The sequence below is a fragment of the Atractosteus spatula genome, chromosome 9, assembly GCF_055471065.1.
Source record: "Atractosteus spatula isolate fAtrSpa1 chromosome 9, fAtrSpa1.hap1, whole genome shotgun sequence".
Classification (NCBI taxonomy): Eukaryota; Metazoa; Chordata; class Actinopteri; order Semionotiformes; family Lepisosteidae; genus Atractosteus; species Atractosteus spatula.
This window is the reverse complement of record NC_142714.1, coordinates 20,642,690-20,666,969: the sequence shown is the minus strand read 5'-3', so window position 1 is coordinate 20,666,969 and position 24,280 is coordinate 20,642,690. Positions and strand designations below refer to the sequence as shown.

General features: G+C 41.6%; 1 protein-coding gene across 1 annotated transcript in view; it reads right to left on the bottom strand.

The window, feature by feature from the left end:
- Positions 1 to 24,280, bottom strand: part of galnt16 (UDP-N-acetyl-alpha-D-galactosamine:polypeptide N-acetylgalactosaminyltransferase 16) — a 55,714-nt gene that overhangs the window by 7,988 nt on the left and 23,446 nt on the right. The window contains exons 4-13 of the mRNA XM_088925578.1: positions 22,307 to 22,374; positions 19,261 to 19,326; positions 14,898 to 15,019; positions 12,972 to 13,059; positions 5,688 to 5,772; positions 4,239 to 4,342; positions 3,667 to 3,793; positions 3,063 to 3,155; positions 2,027 to 2,110; positions 571 to 697 (exon numbers count right to left, since the gene is read on the bottom strand). Coding sequence (XP_088781704.1) covers positions 571 to 697; positions 2,027 to 2,110; positions 3,063 to 3,155; positions 3,667 to 3,793; positions 4,239 to 4,342; positions 5,688 to 5,772; positions 12,972 to 13,059; positions 14,898 to 15,019; positions 19,261 to 19,326; positions 22,307 to 22,374 — 964 coding nt within the window. The remainder of the gene's footprint in view (positions 1 to 570; positions 698 to 2,026; positions 2,111 to 3,062; positions 3,156 to 3,666; positions 3,794 to 4,238; positions 4,343 to 5,687; positions 5,773 to 12,971; positions 13,060 to 14,897; positions 15,020 to 19,260; positions 19,327 to 22,306; positions 22,375 to 24,280) is intronic.

Genomic DNA, 24,280 nt, shown 5'->3' with positions numbered 1-24,280 from the left:
GACCTCACCCGAGAGCAGGGCGTGGTGCCAGCGGGGTAGTGACCTCTCCTGAGAGCAGGGCGTGGTGCCAGCAGGGTAGTGACCTCTCCTGAGAGCAGGGCGTGGTGCCAGGGGGGGTAATGACCTCACCTGAGAGTAAGGCGTGGTGCCAGCAGGGTAGTGACCTCACCTGAGAGTAGGGCGTGCTGCCAGGGGGGTAGTGACCTCACCTAAGAGCAGGGCTTGGTGCCAAGGGGGTAGTGACATCACGTGAGAGCAGGGCGTGGTGCCAGGGGGGTAGTGACCTCACCTGAGAGTAGGGCACGGTGCCTGCGAAGGTACTGACCTCACCTGAGAGCAGGGCGTGCTGCCAGGGGGGTAGTGACCTCACCTAAGAGCAGGGCATGGTGCCAACGGGGTAGTGACCTCACCTGAGAGCAGGGCGTGCTGCCAGGGGGGTAGTGACCTCACATGAGAGTAAGGCGTATTGCCAGGGGGGTAGTGACCTCACATGAGAGCAAGGCGTGCTGCCAGGGGGGTAGTGACCTCACATGAGAGCAAGGCGTGGTGCCAGGGGGGTAGTGACCTCACCTGAGAGTAGGGCGTGCTGCCAGTGCTCCCCTTGCATTCGCCCAGGCCCAGACTCGCCAGCCCCCGGGACTCCAGGCACAGACTCCCCTGGCGCAGCACACTGAGAGCAGGCTCTCTCTCCGGGACCCTGATGGGGACACTGCACGTCAGCCACAGACTAGCAGAAGTGGCCAGAATTTTCTTTCACCCTTATATGAAGTGTAGTTAAGCAAGTTTTTTTTTTCCTCTAGAATTCTATTCTCTAGAGTCACTCCTTGAAAGAAGAAAGATCTCAGGAGCATAATGTTTTAAAAATCACGTCACCTGTTACAATATTACAATGTGGTATTACAAGGAACATTCCAGAAGTCTTTCATGTACTGTAGGACTTTCTAGTGAGATTTCTGATATCCAGTTGGAATATGACTCTCCTATCTCCCATGTGGTGCAAACCAGTGATGTGAAGATACTATTAAGCATAAGCAACACAAGGAGAAATTCATATTTAGAATGGTACATAAATATTTAATGTTGTTCATTGCAGACAGACAGGCTGCTGCAATAGAGGAATTACACCTTATCACAGATTCAGCTCCTGTAGCATTACAGAAACCTGTGACAAGACTGAAACTAGCCTGGGATATGTAGAACAGCAGTTATTTGAAACACTGCAATGAAATATTTATGTAGGTTTATATCCTGTCAGACTAGAATGATTTACTGAGACATGCTGTTGACGGACAACACAATAGAATGATCAAAAACACAACTGTGATAGGAAACCATGAGAAAAAATACACAAATTAATACAGAAATAGTGCCCACGATGGGCATTTTATTTACTAAGGAGAAGCGGGGAAAAAAGTTAAATACCTTAACTGATTCCAATAAAAACCTGAAACTGTATTCATAAAGCATTTCTGCCATGTAACACGTACACTCCTTCATATTCTTGAAAAGAAAACAGAGCTTGGAAACGTCTACATAAATCTAAACAGTAAAAATAAATGTTATTCTGTAAACCTATTGAGGCTCAACTGAGATGGCACAAGGCTCAGGCAGAAGACAGTCACTAAACAAGAGACTGTTAAAAATGTTCAGTGACTTTGGATTAAATGGACTTGGTTTTATAATGGTGCATCTCTGGGCATTGCTGCTTTTTCCCAAACCATTTTCCTCATAGACACTGTAGCATAATTGATATATTTTGATCATCATTCAAACTCTATAACATTGTAGAAAACACTAAATCTGTCCTCTACCAGTGTACCTAATTACTACCATATATATTTGTTCTGCTTGTGAGTACTGTGTTGTGCTATAATCAGAACCCATGAAACACATTTGACTGAGCTGCTCCACAATTTTAACTGACAATTGTTCACTTTGAACTGCTGGGTAGAGAAATACAAGATAGGATAAACTGTGGGAGGCGCCTCTCTCCCATCTCCAGCCTCGGGCCCGGTGTCAGACTCACTTGAGCTCCGGGTATACGTTATCCAGGTACCAGCGGAAAGAGTTGCAGTTCAGTCGGCGTCGCAGCTCCAGGCGCTCAGCAATGCTGCACGGGGAAACGAGAGAGGAGGGGAAAGAAGACAGACTGCATTAACATGCCATAATGGTAGAAACACAAAGCCCTCCGATTCCAAGCTCAATCCTTATCCTGGAGGGGCACGCCATTTTGGGGTTTTGATACCACCTGTGTTCCTGAAGACTTAAATGTTCCAATTATTGACATGCCTTTAAGGGTTCTGCTATCCCAGATGACTCTCCGTCCTGTAAACTAAGAAACTAAACCTCCAGCAAAGCTGAAATACACACAGAGGTGTTAACAGGAGTGAAGAATTCAACACTACAGGTCTGAGCCCATGACACTCTGGTAGGAATGACCACTACTCTTGTGTTGCTTATTTAGTATTGTAATCGGTCTACACTTACACTGTTTCTTCAGCTTCTGAGGACTCTTACTTCTCTGTAGATCTGTATGGTAGATCTGTAGGACTGCTTCCCTCTCAGAAGTGAATATCAATGTATTGGCTCATGGTTCCAGGCATGGTCTACGTCATGACACTGATTATTGTAGGGGATTTAGGAACCTCTGATGCCCATAATGAAATATTTCTTTATCCTGAAGACCACTAGATTGGTACTTCCTGTGCCACATATCACGTTAGTTATCAAATAGGACATTACTTTCTATTCATCCTGTTCATATGCTTTAGAGCCCTTCTATTAGTTACGCAAAATGATTACAGACGTAATTCAGTTTCCATTTTAAGTCTTTTAAATAAAGAAAAGCCTTAAAATTCAAAATAAAGTGCTGTGTTAAAAGACACATTCTTGCATTCACACTGGTGTGACTTAGGGCCAACAGGATGGAGAGATAGTCAGATCTCGCTGTGAGGAGTCATGGGCTCTCTGGGGTCTGTCCCAGGAGAGGTGGAGGGCCACAATACAATGCATGCTGGGTATGTTTTAAACGCTGATAAAAAGGATTGGAGAGGCCAACTGACCTGCCAAAAGATTTCCCTTGAGCTGAAGGCCGGGCTGCGTAATAGTACTGCTTGTACTCATCCATCCAGACTTCAGCTGCACGTTTTGTGTTCCTGCATAGATGACACAGTCAGGGTAACTCAGGTGGCCCAACAAAGACTGACACCACTGACACCTAAACCACAAAGATTCATTCCAGGAGCAGCAAATGATGGACGGACATCAAAGCAATCGATTATCCCAGGGCAAAAAAAAAGCAGAAGCACTCTAAAATCTAGAAAGATGAATCCTGAAATAATTGTGTTGAATATGATCAATAAAAAAATCACACAAGAAAAAATGACATTAATATCATTTGGCACCTCACAGCAGATTAGATCTAGGAAAATCCCATTATGAATGTCTCGTGCAATTTCTCTGCAAGTCCAGTGAATTATTTCATCCTCTTTACCTATGTTCATTACAGTTTGGATAGTGCTTCCCCAGCCTTTCTTAGTTCCCTTTAAGGATGCCAAGAAGAAAGGATCATGGGAGCGCTGAAATGCAGAAAGCACTGGCTGCCATTTCCTCCACTATTGCTAGGAAGGCGTCACCGGCGTCATCGGTCCTGCATGCCACACTCACTTGATGTAGGTGAGGGCGTTGCCCTCTGGGAAGTCGTACGGGTGGCGCTTCCTGAAGACGTGGCCCACTCGGCTGCAGGGCAGGATCTCCAGGCTGCCTCCGCACATCCAGACTCGGAACGACAACTCTGACAGGCGGACGAGAGAGAATTGCAGGACACAAATAAATGCAAAACGCATTACAATTTAAGCTTCCGCAGAAGACGCCACTCTTGTGCTGGGTACATTAGTGCATCACTCTCTATATGTTCGGTGGTTTAGAAATACATCTAAGGTCAGGGAAATGGTGCATCTGAAGTGAAATTCATAGGTTAAGGGAACCTTAGTCTTGAACAGAGAATTATCACTAGTGCTCAAAATCCTGAGACCTTCTGTCAAAGTCAGCTCAGTATACACTTTATTAACTATAAGGAGTTACATCTACAATAGGACCTTCTTTGTCACCTGGCTCAGCAATCCTTAACCCTTACTCCTGCGCACGTGACAATTCCATTAACACACACTCCTCCTCTGTGCCACGTGTCAGCAGAGACGTGTGACAATGAAAGACATGCAGAAGACAAGGCTGCTGACCGAAGTTCTCCCCGCCCCAGATGTCCATCTGCGTGTCGTACTGTCCCAGGTGGTTGAACCAGCCCTTGTCCATTACGAAGATGCCGCCTGCAATCACTGGGGTCCTGCAGAAGGAGGAGCAGGGTGAGAGTTTCCCAGGGAAACGGCATTGGGACGTTTGCTACACAATACAAATAGAACTTAACGCAACAGCACTTCTTCACTTGTTTAGCGTGTGCTAAAAATATTCAGTACTTTCACTAAACAATGAGTTAAGATTTGGAAATTACAATATGCTATGTGTGATGCCCTGATGAGCTCCAGTGCTCCTACATCAGCACCCTCCATCACCATGGCGTATTCTACACATGCAAGGAGTTCATCAGGGCCATCTCCAACGAGATCAGGCCGGGCTTATCAAACTCGTTAAGAACCTCGCACACTATTTAAACCCTGAGGAACCATTCCCCAGGGCTCTGACATTGAGTTGATTAACAAGAGTGTGTGTTTGTTCTTTGTTTCAGGTTTTCCGGGAGTTACTTAACAGTTTTTCCCTGTTCATATCCTTCCGGTCCCTGTTTGCAATGCTACCACTCGCTAACTACAGTATCTATCATCCCCTCCTGTCTCCAGCCCAGATTCGACTGCTTCACTTGCGCATCTCAGCTACCTGCCGTTTTCCTTTCTGCTTCCCCTGCGCATCTCAGCTACCTGCAGTTTTCCTTTCTGCTTAACCTGTGCATCTCAGCTACCTGCCATTTTCCTTTCTGCTTCCCATTACTGCATTGTTATCACCGAATCACATAATAAACTCCGCAATCTTCACCACTAATTGGACTCTGAGGACAATTACTTTGCTGTGCCCTTTTCTTTCCACCTACAATCCCGGCATAACACTATGCACTTCATAAACTGAAAGATTTAGGTATCATAGAAGGCTAGTTTCTTAAATACTTTTCTGTACATTTGTGTTTGTATGAAAAAAGAATATGATTAAGACACCGTTAATAGTTTTCCATTAAGTTGATTCCATGCAGCTCAGCCCTTTAAATGCCAAAACAACTGTTTTTACCGAATTTCTCTAAATCCTGTATTTTTTTTAATGATTTATTAACCCCATAACATTGTAATAAGGTGCATACCATAAACAGGTCTCGCCAATTTTAATTCATTTTCAGACTTATTAATCAGTACAAGAAAAGACTTCTACCCTGAATGAGCCTCATGACTATATCATTACTAAATTATTCCGGTCTGAGTTCATTAACCTCATTTCAACATTTAGTGCCCAGAATCTGAATAAATCTGAATTTTAGAACAGGTTTAGACATGTTCTGTCAGGGCAATTAAACTATCAGGTTAATAAGTCTGTCTAATAAGTTCAGTGACTGAGCTCAAACTCAGTAACTGTACACAGGACAATAGTACAGCACAGTAAGGAGGAGGAGGTTTATCTGAGGCCAGAGTTACCTTATTGGTTGTGTGGGATCTGTCCTGGACATCTTCTGATCAATGGGGATCTGCTCCCATTTGAAGTGCAGACTCCAGTCAAACCCTGGGATTAAAGGAGGTCATCAGCCACATGAACACCAGGACAGGCAACGGCAGTTAGAAAACTTTGGAGCCCAACAAATAAAGAAATGTGGCCACTCTCTGTTGCAGATCTCTATCACCCAAAACCAAAAGGCTTGGATTACTGTGCTGCTTATCCTCAGTTTGTCTTTCATTGGTAGGACAAAACAGACTCATTCAAAAAAGAAAGGGACCAACTGCAGCTTGGACATTCAAGTCTGTGTAAGAGCAATAATCTTGCTAGTTAAGAGCTGGTAATCCGTTTCTTTCGCTTCAGATTGTGGGTGAGAATCAAATTAAAATTTGATTACTGTTTTAACTTCAAATGTGAGAGACGGGTGGATTATTTCATTCTCTCTAGGGGCATTACGTCTTGAGTGGTCAGTGCCAGTGATCTTCACCTTGGTCACGGAGATCCACAGCCCTGGAGGCTTTTCATGAAACTCAGACTCTGCAGTGACTCACCGCTTGATTCCATAGTCATTAAGAGCACATGTATAGTGGAGACATAAGCTCCTTGTCATTTCTTTGCCCATCTATGACAAAATAACTGCCAAATCAGCTGTTATTTAGCAGCAATTTATGCTGTATTATTAAAATAATATTTCCTATTGTCCTTGTCTCTGGGGAAACACAGCATCTCTTTGCAAACAGAAGACATGCCAGCTCAACAGGCCCTGAATGAAATGCCTGTCCTGTCATTGTACACATTCAACAACAGTAGAACACAAACCATATGTGCTGTTGTCTAGGCTAACAGAAGTGATTAAATGAAAAAAAAAACACTTCCTCCTTCTACACTGGGTTTCTGTGCTGCATGTAAAATGCTCTTCTGCAATGCTGTCCATTTCTGCTGGTCTTGATATCAGTTACTGCGAAAAACAGAGGGGGTCTGTACAGTATTACAGACACTCACACTGGAGTGAAAACCACTTTTTTCAAAAGCATGCCTAAGATAAGTGCATTAAATCTCATCCTCTGTACTGCTTTGTGGTTTGATGCTAATTCTGCTCAATCAATGCACCACTTTAAAGGCTATATATTCTTGAAAAGAAGGATGTCAAAATGTCAAAGAAAATGTGTTTTTACTCAAAAAGCTAAACACCATGCTTTAATACAATAGCAGTTTATAACAAGCGAACAAATAAATCCACTATGGGCTTCTGAGTGGAGCTCAGAAAACTGCAGAGGATCCCTCACATATGGTACAGCTGTTTATCTTCTGGCTGGCAATATTGAATTCCAACACAGAAAACAAACAAGAGCTCTAAACTCGAAGTCCAGCAATGGTAAAGATTCTTTCACAACCATCTTAAATCATGAATACATCTAAGCCAAGATCTTCATGCGCTATGAACAACAGAAGCTGTCTGACACACGGAAAAGCATGCATACTTTTTTTGCATTTTGTCTTCAAAAAACACATTTTCACTTTACGGACCAATTGGATGTGACCACCCTATATGTAATGGATGTCGGGATGGGGCTGATGGGACGCAGCTGTGTGACAGTTACTTAACCTCTCCATTAGAGTCTAGAGGTTTCTAGTTTCCCCAACTTAGTGAGCATAAACATGACGCCTAAGGAAAACTCTTCTGTATAAAGAAAACGGGGGGGAAAATGAAAAATAAAAATATACAGTAATAACAGGGGAACTACAGGAAAAGTCTTCTACTTTTCCAATCTCTAAAATTTTAGGTTTTTCAGTGTATTGGTTCACATGATTTTCTGCCAGTACAAATTTGTAGATCCAAGACAGCAAAAGCAGTAGGAATTAGTTATCTTAAACTAAGTGTCATGTATGCCTGTTTAAATGAATATTATTTGGGATTGTGCTAAAAATGGTGAGCACCTTTACCCGAGCGTTGTAGCAACTGAGGTTGGCATTTGAATTAATTTATTTGGGACTATACACTCGATACTGTTTAACTTATTTGTGGTCCAATAAATACACAACTGTAATCCCGTCACTTGTGACGTAATTTTAATTAGTTATCATACTCTTTGCTTCAAACTTTGTGCTGAAACGTCGAGTCAGTTTCTTTGCTCTTTAAATAATGCCAGTATAAAAGAGTGAGGGAAAAAAAATGTGCTTTGCCATCCTCTCTGACTCCTTACCAGGAATTTCACAGCAGGAGACTATGAATACTGTATATGGGATAAAGATCTGAGCTGCAAATCTGCAAAAGATTTGATCTGGCCAGAGATGTTTGAAAATGTACTGTATATTTGAAGGCTAAACGTACAACCACAGTATTGCATTTCTGTAGCCAGAGCAAAAAGCTCTTGATGCGGTTCACATTGCGCTTGAAAGGATCACACAATCTGGGAGCACAACAAGTGACATTGCAGAAAAAAGAAAACTGCCCTAATAGAAATCCTTAGAAAATGTAATAAAATAAAGTGTGTCTGCAAAGTATTGCTGAATATTAGATATTTGCTGATCTCTAAAATGAGAATAGAAGTGCCTTAACAGAAAACACTAAGGTGAATGAGGTGCAGTTCAGTTAATGGGAGGAAAAGATTTTAGCAGGCAAACGTAAAAGTTCACCGTTCAGATCTTACACATACTGAAACTACTGTTACTGCAGACCACTTCAGAAAGCATTACTTTGGTGTCCTGCGTGAGTCTTTTAACTCAGAAACAATTTCAAGCTTTCACATTCTGTATTTTCATTATGGAAGTTGGTTTGGGGTGTCAAAACATCACTATTATTTTTCTAACAATTTTGTTTTTGCACATTTGTGCAACTAATAAAGACTCCTCTTTGTTTAAGAAAACTAGAACACTTATAAAACACTTCAAGAAGAGATTCTGTTGGGGAATAAAGGCTCCAGAAGTTAAACCTCTGCAGCAGTTTGGCTTGATTTGGTTAATTAGTCCAACTAATGTCCCGCTGAAAAGCTTTCTCTAGCTGGAAGCTAAGCAGAGCCCTGCAGTGCTGGAAGGGCTCACAAGGTATATAATAGTTTCTTCATGCATTATTTTACCCTTAACTTTTTTATTGGCTTCTGTTATCCCTAGAGCTACGCTAATATTAAGCAATCCATGAAGCATATACAGTACATAGCTTTAGCAGACTTTAACATCTTATATTCCATGCAGAAGAAAACCAACAATAACTAATTTCAGGGGTCTTAACTTCCGGAGGGTCCTCCACAGTGCTTCTCTGTTGATGGAGTTGAAGGTTTCTGTGAGGACAACAAAGGTCATATATAGAGATTACTGAGTATACCTAGTGAGCAGTGAAGCCTCTTGATGGCCTACACCCATCATGACATTCTGGGAGGAGCTCTTGAGCAAGTGGAAGAAGCCAGTTCAGGAAGGTTCTCTTGAGGTTCTTTCTGTTGATGGAAAGCCCGTTGTTCCCTCTATACAGTAACTTCCAGCTGGACTTCTCAATTTTCCAGAGGATTGTCACAATCGCAGCATCAATGAGATTATTTCTTCATTCCCGATCCTGAAGAGGAGTGGAGTGGTGATGACAGTTGAAGACCATCACCTCTGGATGGCCTGTTACTTTTCACCTGCTTAACGGTCTTCCAGTAAACATTCTTCTCAGGAATTAAGGGGATGCCAAGGTCACCTCTAAATTGGTGCTGAGGGATGGAGTTGAGAGTATCAACAAGGGGAGGTGTTTGAAAACCTCCTTCCTAGGATTCCTTAACAGCTCTATTTCCAGATGAGCTGCTGAACTCAAGGGATATACCACAACTTGGTACACCAAATCCTCTCTTTGGCCACAAAACCCAAGCCAATCAGAAATGCTTAGCTGGGTCTCAGGTTTTGTTGGTTTTTAAGATCATGAAAGCTATCAGCACTAAAACACCTTTCTTTGACTTTCCTGGAGTCCCGCTTAGTATAACATTAGAGTAAATGCGTTCTTCCTCGCCTGCTGAAACCCACACACTGTACGAGATCTTCAACTCATTTTGGGTCAAAGCAGAACAGTAAAAACCATGAAATCAGTCGTGGATCAATCTTAAATCTATGACTTCTTTTGAAATTCCTCGGAGGGGAAAGCCAACTGTTTTTTAAATTTTTTTAAATCCATTTTAAAAGGGAGATTTTCAAAGGTAGTGGCTTCCCTTGAGAATGAAGATCCAGCTTGAGTTGCAAGGACAAAAAGAGTGTTAAAACTTTGCTCATGTAGGCTACACATGGAGTTTTGGGATTTCAAATTGGTTTTATTTGGAGAGAGAAAAGGCGGAGCATCTTTTGCTTTGCAGCCACCGGCTTTGAAACTTATTCATATAACTAGACTAACCACTAAGTGGTAAACAAGCAACTTTTTCTCTTGACAAAGCAATATTATTAATTCACTTCAGTCCATTTCGCACAATAACATACAATTTGGGGGTACAAAATGAAAAAAAAAGAACTCCAACAACTGTGCAGGATGTGTTTTGTAATCCGGAGACACAGCCTGGACTAAAACTAGGAACCTCTGAACTACAAAACTATGTGTGCCTGCTTGCCCCCAGATGTGACACATATCCAGTTGAGCCCTGCCAGACCAAAGTGGGGGGTGATTTGGTTGGTCGACCCCATGTTTACTGCAGTAAAGGTGGTTTGTGTTGCTGGCTGGATACTTGTGCACCTCAGTAGCACTGTCTGTTTTTCAGATTAAAACAGAGGTCAAACATTCCTGTTTAAGATCCAGAAACAGTGCAGAACAAAGTGGAGAGCTATGTGTAGTACCTTAAACCACACTTGTGTGTATATTCACGCTGTTTCTCAGGACAAGGTGTGTCTTTAGTAGGCAATTAGCAATTGGCTGCTCCAGTTGTTAAGGATTGCTGCTAGAGTTTAAAAGGGTGAGAAAAAACTAGGAATTATATACTGTATAATTAAAACAGGCATATTCTCCAATATCAACATTTGCTTTAAAACTATTAAAGATATTAGTAACCCACAGCCTGTTCTTCGAGTTTGTCTTGTATTATAACCAATTGAAACTCATTAAAATAAAACAAACAAAATCCGTTTTGTCAAAAAACAAAAAAAACTGGCCAAAGATGACATCAGAGTATTTGTTTAAGCGTCTGCTCGGTGGTGATGTAACGCATACTCCAGTCAAACACACACAGAAGAAACACTAAAGTGTCTATTACACTGCCAGATTTCAGTCCTGCAGAAAACAGCTTGTCTGAGCACTGCTGGCACACAATTGAGTCTATAAAAGTTAAGACCTTAAATGATGTATACCAGGCAGGAGCGGCAGTGAATTGCCAATGTTCTGCATGCTGTGTATAATAGCATCATGTGTGCAACCCTGGATTACTTTGAGAGAAGTTAACCTTCATTCATTGTCTTCCAACTGAAAGGAAAAATTTCTCACTTTTCATTATTATACTACTGTTCATTGTTTTGTATTGTTAAAAACAAGTAAGAAAACTCAAATAAGATCATGCTGATTTAGAAAAGGGATGTCTAACCCTGGTACTGAAGTCAGTAAGCACTGCATCCTTGCTCTGTCAGTTCCAAGTTCAGCTCCATCACCGGGGCCAGAAGTGTGATATGAAGAATCTCCACACTTTAGGAGGTGGATGTGCATTGATTTGTTTCTCCCGGGATGGTACTGAGCAACCTCTGGGACTAATGAATCAATGTGGAAGATACTTTCCTTGTTACTCATTTGACACGATTGTCCATGTTATTATGTATGATTTGGTACTTTCTAACTCTCATGTGGAATGGCAAATGCTTGTTTTCCAGAACAACCAAGTTTTTACAGTGCAATAAGAGTTCTATGTAGTCTTATTTATAGAAAGTCCTTTTTCGATTTGTTTTTTCTACGCTTGACCTTTAAATGTGCCCACACACGCACACCAATCCCTTTCTTCCTACTCATCTAACATGCAGAAAGAATGGCTTTGTAAAGAATCAATATTAATTTGGATCAAAAAAGTAACTACAAATGCGATGTGAATGTGAGGTGGACAATACAAGGCGTGTGATTGAAAACAAAGAAATGAGATCGAAAAGAATTGCATTTCCAGTCACTAGAACACAAATGTGGGGTCACATACCAATCACATTCTGCTAACACTCAATAAAAACATCATCAGCAAGGGATGAAACCCCGTCTATACGAATCATTTCAGCAAACGAGCGACAGACTAGTTTTCTTTCACACAGCAGTGCAGCACTGAGGATATATACAAACAGAACAGATAAGGAGGAGTGAAAGCAGCGTGTGGTCAGCCCGTGCTGCTCAGTGAAGGGTGGACAGGCCAGGGTGGGGGCTGGAACAGGCTGGCGATGTCTTGGCAGGGCAGGAGTCTGGAGTTCAGGGAGTAATAAATATCTAATAAATATATAGTAAATAGTAATAAATATAATATAAGGCCAGCAGCCATATCACTCTGCAGCTCACAACAGGCAACCCACTGAAGCTCAGCAGGTGTGAGCCTGGTCAGTACCTGGATGGGAGACCTCCTGGGAAAAACTAAGGTTGCTGCTGGAAGAGGTGTTTCTGGGGCCAGCAGGAGGTGCTCACCCTGCAGTCCATGTGGGTCCTAATGCCCCAGTATAGTGACGGGGACACTATACTGTAAAAAGGCGCCGTCCTTTGGATGAGATGTAAAACCGAGGTTCTGACTCTCTGTGGTCATTAAAAATCCCAGGGTGTTTCTCGAAAAGAGTAGGGGTGTAACCCTGGTGTCCTGGCCAAATTCCCATTGGCCCTTACCAATCATGGCCTCCTAATAATAATCCCCATCTATGAATTGGCTTCATTACTCTGCTCTCCTGCCCACTGAAAGCTGATGTGGGGTGAGCGTTCTGGAGCTCTATGGTTGCCGTCGCATCATCCAGGTGGATGCTGCACATTGGTGGTGGAGGGGAGTCCCCATTACCTGTAAAGCGCTTTGAGTGGAGTGTCCAGAAAAGCGCTATATAAGTGTAAGTTATTATTATTAAATATCTGGACTGGTGCGTCTGCTGCTGTAGGAGCCTGCCATATTGTTGCTGTTTCACTATTATATGATGCTTTTAATTAATAACATTTGCGCAGGCCTAATGTTTTCATGTTTTACACCCTGGAAAACTGCCTTACTCATTCTTCAAATTGGCCGGTGTGACAGCAGCTATGGGTGCTATTCCAGTTTGACTAGTGGCTCTCTGGGAAGAATGTGTCTGCGCGTTCTGTGAGAAACTGAACGGCCCCACAGACCTACCTCCTCGGAGATCTGCTGAGGCAGCCAGGTAGGCAAAGTTGTCCAGACTGATGACGTCAATAATGGGACTGACCACCCGCGTGTGATCCTGGGGAGACAGGAGACCAGGAAGAGCAGGAGAGGAGTTAACAGGAAACAGAGCTCAGGAGAAGTGTGTCGGTGCAATAGCACTGCCCTGCTGGCACAGTGGTGCTACTGCAAAACAATGAACACACAACACTTTCTCACGCCTCCATTAGGCCAGTTCTCTAGTTTTTATTTTGTCTTTGGAATTAAAAAAGCTGGGGAATAAAAACAAATTCTAAAAAGACTGTACTAAATGGCCCATTGTGTCTTCTAGGTTATAGCTGTGCAACAGGATGTGAAGAAACAACACTGTGCTTGAGCTGTGGTCTCCTGTTGCCAAGGAAACGCCCTGGTGCAGGAAGATGATATTACACAATCCCCTGTAAGCAGAGTCAGTTCTTATACAGCCGCCTCAAGACTCCACTGCCCATCCCTCAGACTTTATCCCTAGGGCCAACAGTAAGTCACACAACATTTACTTGGGAGAAGGCTTTTGAGCAATGCACACGTGGTTTATCATACAGTAAGTGTGGACAGCCCAGGGTAACAAGGAAGATTCTCAATCCAAAGAGGTTTCAGGCTTTATGACTGGCTTATATTGTTTATTCCTCAAAACGATGTGTCTGAAAACTCACAAATATTCTATCTTATCTTTGGAAATCTAAAGTTCACATAATGTGAAAAGACTATATGACAGCAATATGACAATAGTTTGCATTGTTGACCTGTAGCTCTTCTGCTCTAACTTCTGCCAAATGACACAGCTTGCACTTTCCACCTCACTCTGCTGTGCACATCAAAGCAACAAACACACACAAGCATGCACATGGAAACATGGCAGATGTTTGCAACATTGATTAAATGTCCGCAGTAAAATGACAATCAGCAGAAGTGTATATTTTAAACAAATTGTCTTTCTTTTTTTTCAGGAATTTTCAGGAAGGAATGCATCTTCAGGGAAGACTATATCTGGTTTACTCAGAACACTTTCCAGTCCACAGTGTAATTATCAGCGGTTCGCTGGGGCCACATGCTCTTACTGTACAGTCAGTGGGCTTGTTCCATTTTGAGCTAAGCGTCTTGCTGCGGTTGCGCAGGCTGTTCATTTTCAATACGGTACAGCACTGCGAGTTAAACAGCTGACTGAGAAGGGTCAGCTGTAAGGAGAGGGGCCCAGCATGGCTCTGAATGCTGGGCCTTTCTGCAATAGCTAGGGGCAGAGATAAAGTGGTCTGTTCAGACAGCTGCTTCTTCAGCCCCAGCTGTCGGTGGTCTCTCTGGGAGATATCACTGACCAGACAGGCTGTCTCAGTGTCCCAGAATAATGAGAGTTCCTATGACATATTCTGGATGTATTGAATGTAATAAACATGATTTATTCCTATAATTACATTTGATAAGATAGAAATTCACCTGCTGTACAATGACAATGCTGGTTTCAAAATAAAAAAAAAACTATCATGCTGCCGTATCCTATCTCGGCACAGGTAGAGGGAATATTTAATGACTGCTGGTATTGCTTCCTTCTAGAGAAATAAGTTTGGCTTAGGACAGCCTAAACCAATACACCTGATATACTGTACCTCCCCCTTATGATGGTGAGCTGATTGTAGAAAATAACAGAAATATTTTGCAGGTCTGCTTCAAGTGTGGTGTATGTTATAGTATTATGACATTTTCTGTTCATTTTCATATGGCAATACTTCAATAAGCACAGAATGTTACTGAGAGAAAATTATTTTAAAGACAAATCTGGAACATATCAGTCATATACAGGGTGTAAGTGGTCTCTGGTAGTAGTCCAGTGGGCGCTGGGAGACTATCGAAGGCCAGGGAGCAACGGGTTCGTCCAAGCAGTACCTCTCTCACTCGCTGGAGCATGGGCTGCAGCCACTCGGTGTTCACCTCGCAGTGACTGTCCAGGAAGGTCAGGATGGAGGCCGTGGCCGCCTCCGCCCCTCGCACCCGCGACCGGATCAACCCTGTGGGGCACAGAGAGAAGGTGAGATAGCAAGGGAGGGGCAGGGTGCCCAAAAACCTGGAGCTTGTGTAAGATAAGATCTTTATTGGCCATATACAATTTCTTGTATTAGGAATTTGTATTTTTGCATACCCCAGCTCACTCTCAATGAGACACACAGACAGGGAGAAAAGCTTGAGGTCAGAGTGCAGAGTCAGCCATTTATATAGCATCCCTGGAGCAGTTGGGGTTAAGGGCCTTGCTCAGGGGCCCAACAGACTAGGAATACTCTGCCAGCTGCTGGATTCAAACTGGCAATCTTCCAGCCACAGGCGCAGATCCTTAACCACAGAGCCACCGCACCACCCATTGTGTTGAACAATGGACACCTCACTTGTCATTCCACAGCGACAAGCTGAAGGTACTCGAGTGCCTGAAACAGCCTCTCCTGGCTGGTCTCTCGTCACCTCAGCCTCATCTCAAACAAATTCGATCTCTTCATTTCTTCGGGCTCTCTTCTTTCTCTTGACTTCACCCAACTCTTCCCTTGCTCCTCCTCCCAGATCCAGCATCTCGATTCACTGCTATGTTTTAGGGAGCTCTTGCTGAGTAAAGTTTCCAGAATCTGCCTCCTTATCCTACTCGATTATCACATTTCCACACTGTTTCCAACCTTGCGTAAATCTTTGAGGCATATTATGCAATCTAATAAAGTATTAAGTTTTATCACACTTGCATGAATTTAAAATGTATTTAACACAATTTTCCTGGTAATTGTGTTAACTATGACGGTGTTCCATCAGTTCATTTAGAAAAGACACTTCCTCCAAAAAACAAAACATTGCAACTTGTAACTCATAATGAGCCACTGGAGACCACTGACATTGACATATTCTCCATCAGATTTATGTAGGTAAGGAGTCATTAACTTCCATTCAAAAAACAACAATATCCGTGCACCTCAGACCAGGCAAAAAAATAAGATGTTGCGTCATTTGATTTCCTCGCTGCATGTAGAAATTCAAGAAGAATTACTTTAACCAAAAGCTATAATAAGAAAATCTGTTTCTAATTATGTCCTGACCCAGCCAGTTAAGATGTTTGTTATTTGGCTTTTATTGAGAAATTTAATTTCTCACCAGCTCATGTGACTAGATACTGCCACTTGCCAGTATTTGATAACTTGTTTTCTCATCTGTTCAATGCAGGCATCTTTAGTAACAGCAGCATCACAGATTTCTGTTACACCAGCAGTGAAGAAAGAAAGAGCAAGAGAGTGCGCACAGATCTAGGTTTGCTTATGGTGAGGACAATGTACATTCCTAGTCATATGTGAAAAAAATATGTATTTTACGTAAAGATAACACATTTCAAATCTAATAGTAGATTACAGATGAAAATCAGAATAATTAGTGGTGTTGAGAGGGTCTCTGTGAACTTTGTACACACTTTTCTTGCAGAAGATGCAATATTTTATAAAGTGGACATTCAGAACTGGCTTGAACTGGTTTGGAAGAATGCTGGACACAAGGGCTACTATGTAATTCTACCGTTATATACGAATGTGTGCTATGAACCTAAGTAACCAATTGTATTAAAAGAAGTTATCTTTAGCAAATGGGGAGGTAGGAAGATGTGTGTGAGTTTGATCTTGTAAGCACAGGGAAGCATGATAAATAACAGAAAAATATCTAAAGACTGTTCTAGCATCTCTGTGTGTTTCTCTCCCATGTGCATGAAATAAAAACTTCTTTTAACTTCTAAGACAGCCTCCTGACCATCTTTTAAGGGGAAGTGGGGGAAACATTTCTCCAACAGTGGTCAATGCCTCAATAACAATCATTTCAGAATGTTTCTCATGTGGAAGCTCCATAATCAACATTGTGCCACTACGTAAATTTCATAAGCTATCCCCAAGAGACGCAAATCTGAATGGAGACAGCAGTATTTCTCTTGGATTGGTTGTTCTCTCGATATAACTTGACTTTGGTTATGTTAACACATACTGTATATGACATTCATTTTTGCTATCTGAACCTGAGAATGCATTAATTGTGTTGTGACGGGCTGTCAGCTAAGATTTACCCGAGAGGCCCCAGCTGTGGGTTGCTGTGATTGCTCTATATGAGCTGGTGCTCTAGTTACAGAGGTGTGATACAGAAGGGTGAGGCGCTGTACACCAGGCCACTGCAGGGAGTGTGAACGGGCAAATGAGTCACAGGAAACCAATTCACCAAAGCAGTCCAAAGGATTGACAGCTGAAGCTTCTTGCTTTTTTCCTGCATTTAATTTATTATTTCCATTTAAATAACAAAGAATTTTGCTGCCCTATAAGATAAGATCACTTTATTGGCCATATACAGTTTTTCTTGTATTAGGAATTTGTCTTTTTGCATACCCCAACTTGCTCTCAATGAGACACAGACAGGGAGAGAAGCTTGGGGTCAGAGCACAGGGTCAGCCATTTATATGGTGCCCCTGGAGCAGTTGGGGCTCAACGAAATAGGATTCCTCTGCTGGCCACAGGATACGAACTGACAACCTTCCAGCCACGGGCACAGATCCTTAGCCACAGAGCCACCACACCGCCCCAAAATACTCAACCTCTTCCAAACTGTCAGTTCTTGACCAGCCAAAAACCATTATATACAACGCTGTATATTAGATTTTTGTACTTCATTAGTGTACAGTAAATAATAACACTAAAACACTACATAATGAAAAACATGCATGAAAACAAAGAGAAAACAAATGCCGCAGAAAACGGAGAATATGTGGGTTTCCAGCTGGAGTTGTGTTCGGTCAAGCTAAATTATAGGTCTTCAGGGTATCCCAATGATTTGTTTTTCTAGCTTTAGTATTTAAAGTTTGTTTTTAGTTGCCTTGTGTATGATCACCTTTAATGAAGCAATACAGAATATACCGCAATGTGGTAAAATATGCACTTTGTAGACATTCCAGGGACAAAGGACCATGACAAATTCAAATAAATTCATGAACTGCACTAATAGAACTGTAACCGTATAAATGGCAAACAAATTTGCACAGTAAACTGTGCTCAAGTGGCACACATAAAAGATTCTGATAAGTAGTTTGTTTTAATTAGCTTTAATCAACCACAGACAGCCACTTCTATGATTGTAGGTTTATGAATGAATTTAAATCTCTGTTGAACATCCAGCATCCAAAAAGACTGTCATTTCTATGCATTTTCCAACTAAAATCAACAACGTGAACTCCACGATGGTAAAAGTCACACAAAATTAAATTATCTTAACATTCGAATGTGAATTTTTGTCATGCACTTCTTCAGAATAAAAACAAGAACGTAACACTGTAACCATGTGTAACAACAATGGAACAAAAGACTTCGGGGGTGGCATGATGGCACAGTAGCACAGTAGCCAACATTGCTGCCTTTCAGCAGTGGGGCCATGGGTTCAATTCTGGACCTGGGGTGCTATATGTGTGGAGTTTGTATGTTCTCCCTTTGTTCACAGGGGTTTTCTCCAGGTGCTCTGGCTTCCTCCCACAATCCAAAGGCATACTGGTAGTTTAAATGGCTTCTGGGAAATTCTGTACAAGTGCATATCTGTGTTTGTGTCCCTTTGTGCCCTGCTATTGGCTGGCATCCTGACTAAGGTGTACCCTGCCTTGCGTCCATTGCTTGCTACCTCATGATCCTGAACTGGATGAAGCAGTTAGAAAATTAATTAATGAACTTGACTTCAGACATATACCCTGAAAACTGCTTACAACAGATCTCTCTGTGTAAATCCATTAGGGTCAGCCACATTTATAATCATCACTGCCAGGTTGTGTCATGTGTTAAATACAGCCTCAGTGTGATCTTCAGCATCTCCCAATCATGCACACAGATGAGTAATAAGCTATTATTTTGAAGAATAGGGATACGAGTTTCTTCAAGTTAGAAAACATCTGACACATTTCTGGCCTACAGCTCACTGAGTGTTACTTGCTCACCCTCTGTGCCCTTCCATGTAGACTTTTCTTCCCATCATGCCATTCACCACGGCACACTATCTGAAGTGAGCCAACCATTGCTTGGCGACTCCAGTTTTAGGGATGGATGGAAACACTATCTCCATCCAAACTGTATGAAAATCTCTTAATCCCCATGTTCCCTTAATTTCCTCTTCACAGGCTTGAAGCATCGATCTTAAAACCATCTGAAAGGCAACATTCCTACTCCCAAAATGGCGGCTTCATCAAGCCTCCCCTACTTCTCCACCTTGGGCTCACCTTCTCTGCGGCCGTTTCTCAGACACTTCACCTTGGGAATTTGAGCGAGCAGCTGGCAGTCTTCAGCTGGAGAGAACAGAGAGCAGAGAGCTGAAGTATGGACACACACTCACCTGTGCAGTGATACACACACTTCCTGTGTCATGCATATCAAGAGACCTCTTTTGCTTGTACACCCTAAGCACTTCGTTGTTCACTTCTCACACAAAACGCTTCAAAGATCCCAGGTCTCAATGAGCCTTGTCCTTCATTCTAGGAGAGGGAATAACCTGTCTATCTAATCAAGGAGATTTTCCAGGGGGAGCACACCGGGCTCCAGCTGTGCTGTAATGCCATTAGCTAGGTGAATGTGTTAATCCCCATGTAAACATGCGTGTCACTGCGTGAACATGAATGGGACACGTGGAGCAAAAATGAGCCAGATGGCTGAAAAGAGCTGGCAGCCTGGAGGAATTCACACAGGGGCCTGGATTACCATAAGGGGCTGATTTTCAACAATGTCCTCAAGCATTTTCAAAGCCTCAGAAGTCATCTGTCTGAGTAATGTTATAATTGTGAAATGTAACATCTGAGCTGGACAGATGGGTACTCGCATCCAATTACCGAGCAGCAATGGTTACTGCCTGTGCCAGTGCTCACTTAAATCTCCATTGGCAGTGTTTCTGTCATAGACTCCATCACATTTATTAAGTTCTTTAGCAGTTTAGTCCTTTGTGACTCAGTGAGTCCAGTGAAGTCATTGCTTACTTCTAGTGTAATAAAACGTGTGTAATATCATTTCAGTTTGGTTGACAAAAATATCCAGATTTTTGCTGAACAAGCATTTTACATTGAAGTTTTAGAGTCAGACTTCATTTAGTTGTGTACCGATTCAGAATACAGTACCTAATTCAACACCAGTGTGACACAGTTTGTAGCATTTTAACTAATAAACTATGATTGTATCGATACCAGAACAGATACTAATTTAGCAATAGAAAGACATTTTACCCACGGTCCAAGTCACACTAGATTGCTCTGCTAAGTAGTTGTTCCTTTTCTTGCCTATTGCAGGCAGATTAAGATTAATGTTCTATGGTTTTGGTGCTCATTTTTCATCACATGACATCCTTTTACACTTAATTTTGACTAATTCAGTTTTACCAGTTTAAAACACTAAAACTGCTGATTTTGATAGAAAACCCAGCTGCTCTTCACTTAACTTCTTAGCAACTGGATTTTGCCTGGATTCAGGTATAGCTGAATATTACTTTTAAAACTAATAATATTAGAATGATTATAATAAGAATATTACTTGTACCAAATTTTTTTAACTAATTGTACTGATGGACAAATGGGACTTGGACAGTATTCAACATAACAAATGTAGTGTCCATCAATGAGTACTATGACATTTTTAAACAATCATGCTTAAAATCTTAATCTTTGCTTAATTAAGCTTGAATCGTTTCAAAAGCAGCAAGTGACTGTGCAAGCACTAATATCACATACAGCACAGAACTGAACAAGAGTGTGGAACTTCATGACCTGTACTAACCGTACACTGTATCTGCATCTGCAGGAATTCAGTCAAGTCTTCATCACTACTGTAGCAGTTGATGCCAAGTCACTCACTGTGAGTCAGTTAGTCTCAGCCTCCTGGGCCTAGTGAAATTGCTATTGTAGTCTATCTGAATTAAATAGTGATAGTTTTCAATATGGACAGCGTTCAATGACTCAGTCTTAAAGCATAAAACAATCCTTAACTTTAGTGAACAGGAATTTTCCTTTTTTCTGTCAATGTTGATTTGATGATGTTTACATTAGCATGTTTAGTTCAACGCCAATAAAAAAAAAATCCCCTAACTCATAGCTCACAGCTATTCCAAAACAGCTGGCGAGTACACCAAAGCCCAATACACATGTACACATTTTGACTAAGCTGGATACTCACTGCTTTTTCCACAATTTTGGACCAAAATGCTTTCCTTTGTTTCTGCTTTATTGAGTTTGCATTTTGAAAGACAAGAGAACAATGTGTGTAAAAAACACCATTTTATTTCCTTAACAAATGCTAGGGTTGTGGTTAATAATTGACAAATATTCTGGCATAAAATGCTTCTATCCTAGATTAGTTTAGAATCATCTTATGCGGAGTGGTTTTGCAACATCAGTCTCTCTCCTTTGTTCTTTAACAACCAAAAGAAGATTTACAGAATCCTTCCCCCGCTCATTAACTTTTTAATCTCTTGTTCCATCACAGCTCTATCAAAGTCTCTCAAACACTTATAAGCGACTCTCCTCATATCATTTTCTTTTCTTGCATGAGGTTTTAATTAATCTAGCTTTTAAGATTGCATTGTTTTTCCATTTGCCATCCACCCACACTAGTGTCAGTTCTGTCTTCCATTCTATTATTTGTGTTATTCAATCTTATGCTGTTCCACTAGTGTGCAGTGTGGCCTGCCCGAGCATTGTTAAGATTGGTATCCAGGTCCACCTTTTAGATGAGTCCTTTATCCTGACTGGTACAATGCTATCATAAATGCTGCACAAGGACGTTTTCATCATTAACCACGAAACTGGCTGCCGTCCTGAGTGCAGCGTGGTTTTGATTAATTTTGGGATGGATCTGTGTCAGAGGTAATCCTCATTGTCTGGAACCTCGCAGAAATAAACACCAGCTGGGCAGGTGACCAGCGGCTGAGTCAGCTGGCTTTGAAATGGGAGGCGTTCTTTTCAGAACGGAGCCAAGATGACGCACAGAGAAGCGTTTCACTGCCACTGCAATTGTGATCAGTTAGATTCTATTTTGAGTCTGATATTTGGGTTTCACCCATTTTAACCTGATCACGCATTCAGGATCGATCCAAGAGCTGTTCAATGGAGAGGCAGGGGGACACAAAAACAGAGCTCTCCGTGCTGGAAAATATACAGTACCTCAAAAATGTTTGTGACAGACGTTAGTCTGTGGAGCTAGGCTTTGTTATTATTTTGATATCAATATAATTGATCATTATTATTACTGCAATTAGGAAACTGAAGGAAATGGAATGGAAGCACTTACGATCACTGCTGAAATCATCCACTAGAATGATCTCCTGAATGAGACTGGGTGGGCTCCGGAGCAGGACACTGTGAGATAGAGAAAGCAGTGTGGGGTTAAAGAGTGGATTATAAATTGCCAGGCACCAGGCCTCACATCTAGCAGCGCTCTCAAACGAGTCTACAAGTGGCAAAAAATACAGAAACTGGTTTATTCTCCATCAGGCCTTCTCCCTGCCAGGATGCTGTCAAGACAGTGTGAGAGAAAAAGCAAGAATGTCACATTATGCCAAGATCTTTCTCCTTTGCAACACGTGGTCTCAGAAACATTTGGAAAAGGGTGAATTATTTTTTATATATACGGTACGTGACACACAGGAAATAAGCTTGATCCCTGCCAAGCAGACAAAAGTTCACACCAAGTGACAAAAATAGTACAACTAACCGGTTTGGTTCATCAACCCTGATGCACAACCGAGAGCAAGTGGTTAGACTGAACTTGCCACTGGAAGATCTTGGGTTCAAATCCCAGACAAGGTATTACTTGTGTAAAATTTGAGAAAGGTACGTCTCTCAACTAATAAAATAAACAATCCATTCAGCATCCAATGTGGTAGTGGTATCAAAACATCCCTAAAAGCCAAAAAAAAAAGAGAACGAAAACTGAGTGTTTAACATAGTCACTGTGCTACAAGCAATTGGAATTTAACATAAACAGTTTCTATAATAATACCAAAGTCTGCTCACCTTCCCATTCAAAAATTCAAGGTACACATCTACAGTTTTCAATATCTTTAATCTCGTATTATGCTCTCTTCAAAAAGAAGGACACAGGAAACAAATTATTTTACATGAAAAAATTACCATTACTGGTGAGAAAAGTGGTCAGTTTACAAACCCTCTGAAGAGTCCCTTAGTAAGAAATGTGATGGTATTTTTGGTAAGGCTGCTTTATTTCCTACTTTGTTACGAGGATGAAAAAAAACACCCCTCATCATAAAACATAATCAAATCAACATGTTTAATCTTTAGCTATCATAATAAATTACTCGCCAAATGAGCACTGAAATAATCATGTATTTTGCATCTTATTTATTTACTTACTGTAAGTCACATCAGAGTTCTCTAAAGTAGCACTCCTCCTGTATTAGAATCTTTACTTTATTCTCAATCAATAACCACTGTTAATATTGTGAACCACTAGCATTTGGGTACAATGTTAAACATCTAAGAAAAAGCATTTAGTATCTAGACAAGGGCAAGTTCACAGCTGTTCTTGCAGTGCTCACTACAAGTATGTTTGACCCTGATAATACACGCTATTTCACCAAAGAATTACAACATACCCAGAGCAGGATTCCATTGTAGGACAGATACACAGACACAAACCCAGACGCTCACACCAGGACCTATCTACCTAGAAGCCAATTAAGTTGTACGTTTTTGGATTGTTGAGGGAAACCCAAGTGAACACAGGAAGAACATACAGACTCCACACAGACAGCACCCCAGGTCTGGAATTGAACCCAGGGCCCCAGGGCTACCAGAAAGCAATGCCACCTATCTGTTGGACCATTTCTACCACAGTGGACAGAATGGGTCACTCCTATATTACAAACCTTTCTTTAATAATTTGATAAGACATATATGCCCATATACTGTACATGCCCAGTTGTATATCCAGCACTTCTTTGTGGTTATGCACAAGTCCCATCCTAACCACCTGCTCCAGAAATAGGAGCTTTTAAAAAGGCTTCTCTGATATATGGAAGGTACAAAGGATTTTGTTGCCCTAAACAAAATGTGAGGAGCTTTAAGCTGGTGCAACACTAAAGTATTCCCTGTGATTCGAGTTTCAGTCAGTTTAAAGAAGATTTTTTTTCCACCAGATTTCATTTTTAAATGTTCAGCCTAGCACATGAAACCATTAGAGGATTTACAGTATTATTAGGCAATGCAACTAGACAGATCTGAAGCAACAGAAAAAGAAGGGCAA